Raw genomic sequence first — 10,696 nt, forward strand, 5'->3', positions numbered from 1 at the left:
TAAATTAGAACTTCACTTTGTTTTGTATTTATTTTTATTTTTTATTTCTACCTTTTATATTCTTCATCATTTAAATATTATTTTTAATATTTTTAATTTTTTCAATGATTAATTTTATAAATTTTCTAAACAAATAATTACCTAATTATATAAAATTTATTTAATAAAAATATAAATATTGTTTCTTGTATTAATCTTAAATGGGAAAATAAACATATAAATCAGTACAATATATTTCAAGTACTAATCTTTATTTATTAATAAACTTATTTATAATTTAAGGTCTGATTTATTAAATTGAGATATTTAAAAGTTGATTAAACTAATTATACATGTCTCTGAGTTTGCCTAGCCATCAAGTTGGGAAGTAATTATGCTTGTGATATCATTTTAAAATATAGAAAAGTAAAATAATTTGAAAAATCAATTTATATTAGCTTCATTTAAACTGAAAAGGATGTTCTGTTTAAGCTATATGCCATACCTATATATAAAATTACCTTAAGACGTATGTAGTTATTCTGATAATCATTAATTAATGATAAATCATTTTTCATATTATTTTGGTCTCTCTAATTTTAAAATGCATTTTTTTTTGTTTTAAATGTTGTCTAAATCATTTTTACACTTATATAAAGAGTTATTTAAAGTATTTTAAGAAAAAAATAATATATTTTAAATTTAGAGGAACCAAAAAATATTTTAAAAATAGAGAAATGAAAATCATACCAATTTTTTTAAACAGATTAGAATTGAGCTTCAATCATTTTAGAGGGATATATATATATATATATATACTCCGGTGAAAGGTGAGGAACTCTATTACTAGCAACTAGAAAGTGATACGTGTGTGCGCATATCTTCACGTGTAAATACTGTGTCTGGATACATGTACTAGTCTTTTTCAGTTTTTCGTAATGTATATGTCAGTGCCTCTTTTTTGTCAAATAATTATTTTTTCCATCTATAGTTGAATTATTTTGTCTCATATTTAAATGTTATTGAGATACCGGATAAAAAGGAGAGAAAAAAAGAGGTATGATCTAGAGCTAGTTATAGAAGTTCTATGAGAGTTGGAGAATTATTGATCTATTTCCAGAAAAATAAATTGCGAAAATAAATAGTTCAAGTAGTATTTTTTAGGGTAGTGTATGATTGGAGTTATAATTTCAATTGATAGAAGTACATAGGCCAGAAAATAATTGTATGCTTTTATATTTTATTTTTTAATGGTTTATAAAATTTGCTGCAGATATTTTTGAAGAGTCTAGAATATTCCTTCTTTTATGATGCACCATTATATAGAGCCTTGGATAATGTTTGATGAATAATGGCCACAACTATGCAGGTAATGAAAAATCATCAGCACCATAACTAATTGACTAGATAACCACCTATGTGCTTGGGGTATAAAGGGAGTTTATATCCATAAGAAAAGTAAATATTGTGAGGTTTATTTTTAGTAGGGAAATTTAACAGAACAGGTATTACCATATTAGCAGTATAATGCATATATATGATATGACACTCTATATATTGGTTGATGAAAGCAAATTATCATTTCATTCAATTAATGGGCCGGTGAAAAGCATCAACCCACTAAGGTGACTCCACTTTCTTTTCCACCTGAGAAGAGGTAACAAGACATGTGCCATACATACTCTTGAGTCATGACCATACCTATGTGCATGTAGGCAGAATTAAAATAATCATCCCGGGTTTCAGAGGGAATAATCATGATAAGTGCTTGATTAATGAAATCAAGTTTTTAATTATGATAGCTTGACCCAAAGGGGTTTCCATGGTTATCACGTTCCGTACATTGCACTTGTGTGTGTTTATATTGACCACTCACGACAAGGAGAAATTGACAGGCATGTGATTTACAAAAACCATATTGGTATTAATTGCTGGTTATTCACACTCTTGCTTAAAATGTTCTGATCATTGCTGCATAGTAGCATTAGTAAGTAGTTGCCAAGTTGAATTAAGCTGCCTAGCTTATTTATGTTTTGAGTTCTAGCATCACACGTTCAGCATTTAATCTAGCTACTTTTGATCTAGTTAAGTAACCTAATCAAAAAAAATTGGTACCAAAGTTTGTACTAGAGTCAACTAAAACTACCATAGACAACTTGTAATAACAACTTTGGAATTTAAACTCGAAATCATCAGTTAAACTAGAACAATTTTATACCAGTTAATCCTAGTGTTTGGTGATAACTAACTCAAATTTAAACTGGTGATACTTTGGTTCTTCATTTGCACTTGTTAATATTGTCTGTTCTATGCAAAAGGAGATTTGGACAAAACAATAAATTAAAATGGAGAGTCTTTAACATTTTCCGATTCAGAGTACAAAAAATACCTTAACATGATGTTAGTGCCACACAAGAAAACTAAAATGACAAATGATCCTCACTAATCAATTGAAATTGACTCAGAAATACAAATTTGACATTATTAATGTACTTATGATACCCCTCACGGTCTAGACAACATAAGGGTATGCCTTCCGAATACTCAATAATATGGTGTAATACAATATTATTTTTTTGTTGTGCATAGGTTGAAGCAATGATATATAATATTATTACAATCCTTTACGTCTATCAATTGTCAAACTCTGTTCGATTTTTCACTATCTGACACAGCTAGCGCTGAGTCCTCAATTAGAATAACGAGTTGGAGGCTATCAGTCTTGGGACCCGGTTCAACACATTCACAGTGTGGAGATGATTGTGATGGTTGTTGTGGTTTTGTTGAGGATTTATCTGTATCTACAACTTCAAAATGTGTGAGGGTTGCAAGATTATTAACTGAATCTGCTATTTTTTCCGTGAATTCAACTATATCAATCAGTAGTGAAGCCACTGTTGCAGCTGGTATGAGTGATAGAAGGTCTGTTTCTTTCCATGAACTTGATTGGAGCAATGTCTTGAGGCTCTTCACTGCAGCTTTTGCGTTTGCAACATGTGTGTCTGAAGATGATGGCATGGTCATTGTTCTGATTGATGATCCTAGTTCCTTAAAGGCCTGGCTAGCTTCCAAACACATTTCTGAGCATTGCTCTTGGATGGTGGAACGCATTTCTTGGGACCCCTACAAAAGTTGCCATAAGTAAAACATTGCCAATATATATGTAACCATAAACCATATGTAATAAAGTTTATATTCCAATACATGCAAACTCATTTGGTTGTATGATTAGAACTACAATAGTTGAAATGTCAATTATTTATTCATTTTTGTCCCTGTAAAAAGAGAAATTATTGTATGGTCTAGAATTATTATTGTTCTAATCAATCACCACGTGATATGTAACGGAATATTATTATTGACTCTTTCTTGTAGATTGAAAATTTTAGTTATAGTCACCTGAAGATTGATGGAAACTTCACTATATATAAACATATGGTAGGGTGGAACTGTATAATAATTTCTCGTATTCATACAAGTTAATACTATTCAATAATATTTTACTTGGACGTAGGATGTTAAAAGATATATTGATTAGATTCATGATGTATACTTGGATATCAGAGTTGATGTGTGCATCTAGAGCTTCCATTCGATATGCACATTGGCGAGAAAGAGCACCAACTTTGAGGTATAGGTCCCAAGGATGACGAAATCTAAACTTGCCATGACCTGGCTCCCATTTTGCAAAATTGGCCTGCACAATAAATAAATTAAACTAAATGAGACATGTGCATGAGATTTTCATTTACCTGAACAAGTATGATATATATATATATATATATATATATATATATATATATATATATATAAAGCACACTCACCAGAGAGTCATCAACACTTTTGGAATTGAGAACCGTTTTATAGCCTTCTAAAAACGACTTGTCTTTAGAATCTCCTTTGTTGTCTTCAGATTCTCCTTCTTTTGACATCTTGAAGTATACACGTACAAAAGCTGTAAATAATATAACAAGTTATGAGTACTTAAGGTAAGTTTTCCATTTTCTTGTTATAAAGATAGCACTATCTAGTAATTATTTAGAACTTTATCCGTGCAATTATTTTCTATTAAATCTAACCTTCCAAGAAATAGCCAAGTATTTCCAACTTGTGAGCAATGGAATAGTGGAATTCTTCACCAGCCCACACAGGGCAAACAAAAATGGAAATCATCACACAAGCAGAACCCCCTATGAATATGGTTGATAGCCTCTTGTGTGCCATTTCCAACACTTCAACCTCTCGAAAACCAGACACGGATATCAAAGAGAAAGTCAAGATGAATATAAGCATCCCATAGTCATATCTTGCTTTCACTTTCGGAAAAAACCTTATGAATGATGCTATGGCAGCTGCAAAAATAAGCAAAACACAAAACAATGATCAAAACCATTACAAAATCAACAATGATTGATTGAAGATAGCTAGTCAAACAGCTTTTTTTCTTTTGGTCTTTTTCTTTTCTTAAAATATTATTATCATTATCATTATTAATTATTTACTTTATTTGTTTGGTATATAACTTTCTTTTTTTTACCTTGCACGAAGACAAACGCTCCAATCAATATAGGTTCCCCTGTTGCACCAGATAGGCTAGCTAAGTAATGAGCCCCAACACCAAGAGCACCAGCAGCCAATGTTGCAATTGTCCTATTCAAACCTTTTCCTAGAGTGGCTCCTAAAAATGTGTCATGTACATACATATATTAGTTAGCTAATTAGTTCAACAAATGAATAAATAAACAAAGCCAAATATGGGTTGGTATACATACATATATATATATATATATATATATATATATATGATCATTGATTAAAATATATGCACAAATTAATTAAACTTACCGACTGTATACTCAAAAACCACCACTACAGTCATCACAGCCCACATTGCTGAAAGACCAAAATTCTCATATAGTGGTTGATAGTAGTAGAATAGAGAAACCAGTGAGATTGCAAGTCCTACTTTTAGTGAATGAATCACTTTTCTAGGATCATCTTGTGCTATCTCCTTTGTTAACCTACAAATGCTCAACACCTTCCCCTTAACAACTTTTGGCAAGGCCAATACTCGACCTAGCACCCCTGCTTTCTCCTGGTTTGTGTTTGGAGATGTCATCTCTCTCTCTTGAAATGAAAAAATAATAGTGGCACAAGAGATAGATATGATGCTGTTGTTGCTTAATTAGGTTCCTACACTAGCCACCTTCGATGTTTATTTATAGAGTGAGGGGGGCAAGAAAAAGCACTTGATTCAAGACTTATGAGAATAATATTTTGCTGCAATAAACATTAGTTAGTGCGCCTAATTTGTACGGTGAGAGTACAAAGACATATCCACTTACAAAAATGGGTTTGAAGTTTGAACTCTCTAAAAGGTCGTGGAAAAAAAAAGGTAGGAGTATTAATTGACATAGACCCTTAATGAAGAAATTAAATAAAATAGATTGGTGCTATGCGACAAAAATAGACAATAATGGTGCATTTTAGACGTGTGTGGATTGTGTTACATATTGATATTGCAAGTAGCCCACAAGCTTTGAAATGCAAAAAAACTAATGGCTGGAGACACTTGGCTGCTGTGTGACACATTAAATCAGGAAGGTAAAATAAGAATTGCTCCCACTTGAATGTATTCGAATGGTAAAAATTGGAAAATGCTATTGGAGTACAGCTTTTGATGGTAAAAAAGTTTATACATGATGAGTGTAGTTAGCTAGCTGTAATCTTTTTTGCCATAGAAAGAATACAATATGTACAAGGAATCAAGTTGGACCTAAAGTTTTAAGTTAAATTTTTTAAACTCTTTACATATGAATAATGCTAGAAAAATGAATCAAGGCAGGAGAGGCTTAAACTCAACTTCAATTCATTCAATGTCTTCAATCTTCTAGGAAAACCGATCACATCTAAAGGTCAGGTTAAAGGGTCCCTTGGAAGTTAACATCAGCTTGTAATTAAGGACTAGGCCATAGAAATATAATTATTTGTGACTTACTATCATTTTCAACTATTCAACTTCGTCTTATACAACATCAGTGATAGTAAGGTAAGGCTTTTGATGAAAAGGACTAGTCCTATTGAATCAATGGAATTTATGACACGGGGATTTCCTTTCATCTGTATCTTAGAATGTCATTCTTCGTGGAACCCGGTGTGTAGGGTTCATGTAGTTAAACCCCATATAATGGAAATAGTGGCCATGCAGTTGCAAGGAGTTGCTAATATAAAGAAATAGTGTGTGGATGATGCATGCCATGAAATCTTTCTCTTATCGTTTTCCTCCCATTTTTAAATAAAGATTCATTAACCAAAAAATCAAGTCACCCCTTAAAATTGAAATTCTGTCTTCTTTTCTTATAGAAGAATCGAGTCCCCTTTCGTATCCTTTTTTAGGAAAATATCAATTTAAAATTGATACTATTTAGTCTGGTGTTATAAAAGAATCAATTTAGTTTCGGACTTCAATAATTATCAATCAATTTGATTCATAAAATTAAACATATTATAGTTATTTTAATTTCTAATATTATTAATAAAAAAAGTAACTAATAAAAAAATTAGTCAATTAAGTCCCTAAATTTTACCATCTTCGTTGGCTACCTTAGGTAATCAATGACAAAAAATATATTGATATATGCATCGCCTTAAGTAATATGATAGTGAGAAAATTAATGTTTCTACTAAACTTTTGTGTGAATTATCTCTTTCTATCATGTAATTGTAACTTTAACTAATCATGAGGATCAATGTTGATCTAACAACACCAAAGTAAAGAGAATAAAATATAACAATCCAAGGAATGCAATGCAATAAAGGGTGAGAAATTAGGAAACACACAATATAAAATGAAAAAAGTTATTGCTTGCTTTGAATTGTGTCTCTATGTCTGCATTATGTCTTTGTATCCACATTATATCTTAGTAAAAATTAAAAACTAAAAGAAAATTGTGCATTGTATGAAAGAGGAAAAAATTGGAAAAAAAAATTAATGATTGCTTGTTTTGAATTGTGTATCTTCAAGTTGTGTCTCTAATATATTGGTTGCAGTTTTCTTTGAATCAATTTGCATCAGTTTCTAGGCGATGCACAATTTGCATGGTTGCATTTTGGGAATTATAGGTTTATAAATGGTTGTCTTGCTTGATAATTCATGATATTGGATAATTATTGGTTGTGAACAATTTTATTTTATTGTCTTAATAGCACGTGGAGAGTCTTGTTCATTCGAGTTTTAAGTTAGGAAATTAGTCTATTTGTAAGAAAGGTAGATGCACACATAATTGAAGGAGTTTATCTAAGTTGTGGTAGCGGTGAGGGTGAGGAGAAGATATGTATTGAATTTGATCCATCTAAAAAACCATTAAGGCCACACGTGAGTATTTTTATTTTTTTTTACCAATATGTCGCCCTTACAGGACATAATAAACTGACCATCCTAAAGAATGAATAAGATCACATAGAGGACCATGTGAATGAGACATGGTATAGTATATCATGATATTCACTATATATTGCGTAATTATTATATTTATTAACTTCGTCATTGTATGTGTGTATTGTAGTCTACGATGTTGCAAATTCTAAAATGTTGAAAAGGAAATTGATCTAATATATAGGAGAACATTAGAAGAACTTCAAGACTAATCTCAGCAGGAGATATGTCTTTGGTGATTCGAAGGGCATGAGCCCATACATGTATGTCTTTCTTGATAAGGATACTTGCATGCATTTTTTATCAATTCATTTATCAATGCTCATTGGTCGAATTTTCTTCAGATTCAGGAAGACTCGGCATTTTCTATTAGTTTTTTTTTTTTCATTTTATTGTGAATTGATTTCATATCATCATATGCTTGTATTATTTTACTTTATGTTAATAAGCTTCTCTTTTTCAGGGAAGCAATTCACTTCATATTGCCAGAATGATATATTATCCACTACTATATGGATCGAAGATCAGAGCTTTGTGGCTATGTCTAAGAAGTTATATGAGAAGTGGTCATTCAATGGCATGCACTTTGATGCACTTGCATGTGATATCGACCCAAGAATGGTTACAAGAAAAGAGAGGGGATAGACCATGTAAGTGCATGGTAGTAATTAATGATCGATAATAATCATCACACCTTTTACTTAGACATAGCTTTTTTTGCATCAGTTAATGATAATTTTGCTCCTTGCCATGACCCTTTGGACTTGATTGTTTTGCTGATATGTAAAGATATTAAATTCGTTGCATCTTATCAATTAATATCATGACAATTATACATCAGATGTATTGACTGTGAAAGCTCACATTTAATGATACCATATGAGCGTGTTTATTGGTTTGAACTTCTGATCAGTTTGAATATTTAACAGTAAGGTTAAATAATAAAATAAAAAAGAATATACTAAAAAAAGGTCAGGAATATAAAAGTTACTGAAAAATACTCAAGTTTCATATCAGCTGTCTCAATCCTTAGAGTGCAGTTTATATATCTGTTGAACAATTTTACTTAATGTCAATTAATTTTAAGATGAAATCTAAAATAACGATCTTATTTTAAAAGACTAAAAGTCTAAAACTTGACTGTTATTTTGTTCAGTTTAATATGGTAAGTTAAAAAAGTTTTACTTTCATCATTGAAAGTTTCTTTATTAGATCAAGTTAGTCTTTTGTTAATTCACCACACTAACTTGGTCAAGTTAGTAACATTTGATAGTCTTTGAAAAATGTTATATTAATTAAAATTAACATTGTTAACAAAAAAAAAGGTAATAGACTATTTAATTTAGTCTAAAAGAGGTAGAGATAATTTATTTTTCAATTCAGAGAACTAAGGAGAAACTAAAATAATACTGATCACTTGGTCAATTCATACAATTTTTTTTATTAATTTTTCTTTCTTCCTTCCATACATTTTTTCTTATTTTTGTTATCCAAAACGATGACCTATAACCAATTTTCAGTTTAACTCCTCCAGCCAACCAAACAGTACTCTCTAGTTTAGCTGACATTTATGAGTCATTCCCTAAACACACCAACTTAGGAAATAGATTCTCAATAGTAACTTTATATACTATTACATGAGGTCTTAGTCTTTTAATAATTTTATCAATATAATATTTTTATTATAAAGTTAAAAAAATAATGAGATTGTGATATATAATCAAATTTATTTCCACTAAAGAGAGGATCTCTTCCCTAGCTACTAACTTTACCCAGAAGTATGAAACAATTGACATGTTAAATACTCATTGCCTATATATACATTGGTTCCTATTTTTATATTCGAATGCATGAGAAGCAATGAAAAGGAGGGGAAATGAAATGTTATAACTAAATCTTGTCTAAAACTTTCCAACAATAAGAGAAAGGATACTCTTTTTTTGTTGAATTAAGAGAAAATGATGCTAGGAATTATCATGTAATTCTTAAAAGAATTTTGTTAATGTGTGTGTCTTAAAAACAAAAGTTCTTAAAAAGTACAAGTTAGAGAATAAAAGAAGAAAATACTGTGCGCCCTGTACGTGAGCTTAACTTACGTGATTAAGATATTCAATTGCAAGTTCTCAATAAGGGTTTAACAGAATTTTTTTTTGTCGTGAACAGAATATTGTTCAAACTTTAAACACTATCTCCGGTGGCCTATTTATTTTATTCCTCTCTCTCTTTTCTTTCCCAACTCCCAAACGTATCGCAAAGATTTTATTTATTTATTTCCATTATAGCTTGAGCTTTAACTGAAGTATAAAAATGAAAAACATATTGGAAACAACCTGAAAGCGAAGGTATTAGGTTTGATTCATCATTTGAACGTGACAGTGATTCTCCTAGCCCCCCGATTGAAAATGAAATTTATTTATTTCCCCTTATTTAATTAATAAAATTTTGAAAAGATAAAAAAAAAATACATTTGGACCACCTTTTTTAATCAGAACCAATCAGAATACACACACAAAATAATAATAGAAAAAAATATCCAATTAGATATAACCTTTTTTGTCTTACTTCAGTTATGTTTAGGTAATTAAAATGTTGGAAATGGCATACATCACAGTTATGTGATCATATTGAAATCCTATTTGATCCCTACATTCATCCCCCCCAACTTTGTTCAAATCTCAACACTTCCTCAGAGACTGTCTTTAGTCGAACTTTTTAAGGAGGTTCTTGCCTCTTAGGCGTGTCATACAGCTAGTAACTCACTATCTAGGATAGGTAGTTCATACCAATAGCGAGCAAGGATTCCTCCCAAAGTATGATAATTTGTGCATCCAGCTTTAAAGTTTTGCTTGATTCTCGAAAAGCATATATCTACAAAACTCATCCATAAGTTTTTATGTATCAAAATTTTGCAAAATTTAAGAAATATTCTGTACATTTTCTCACAATTATGAATTATGAACAATACTTCATGCTAAAATAACTATCATCTTAAATTGTTTTACACCAACTAAAAAAAGTTAAGAAATAAATAAATAAAAATAATAATTTTATAAAATTAATCTTATTATCAATATTACAATATAAAAAAAAACTAAAATGGTATTTATTAGAAATATTAATGAGAAAAAATTATTTAATATATGTTAAAAAGTTAACTTGACATTTATTTTGGGATAAATATTTTTTTTTTAATGTGGCACTTATTTTAAGATGGAAGAAATATTTTATAACATTTTTATCACACAATCTTATTAAAGAATGTTTTTGGAATATGTATATCTA

General features: G+C 30.1%; 1 protein-coding gene across 1 annotated transcript; it reads right to left on the reverse strand.

Moving 5' to 3' along the window:
- Positions 1–2,319: 2,319 nt before the first annotated feature.
- LOC114379462 (aluminum-activated malate transporter 2-like) lies at positions 2,320–5,186 on the reverse strand. Its single transcript, XM_028338129.1, has 6 exons — positions 4,825–5,186; positions 4,517–4,657; positions 4,059–4,331; positions 3,804–3,934; positions 3,533–3,676; positions 2,320–3,102 (listed from the first exon to the last, which is right to left on the reverse strand). Exons 1-6 carry the CDS (start codon positions 5,096–5,098, stop codon positions 2,620–2,622), a joined length of 1,446 nt encoding a protein of 481 aa, XP_028193930.1. The 5' UTR covers positions 5,099–5,186; the 3' UTR covers positions 2,320–2,619.
- Positions 5,187–10,696: the final 5,510 nt, after the last annotated feature.

Source organism: Glycine soja, chromosome 12, assembly GCF_004193775.1.
Source record: "Glycine soja cultivar W05 chromosome 12, ASM419377v2, whole genome shotgun sequence".
Lineage (NCBI taxonomy): Eukaryota > Viridiplantae > Streptophyta > Magnoliopsida > Fabales > Fabaceae > Glycine > Glycine soja.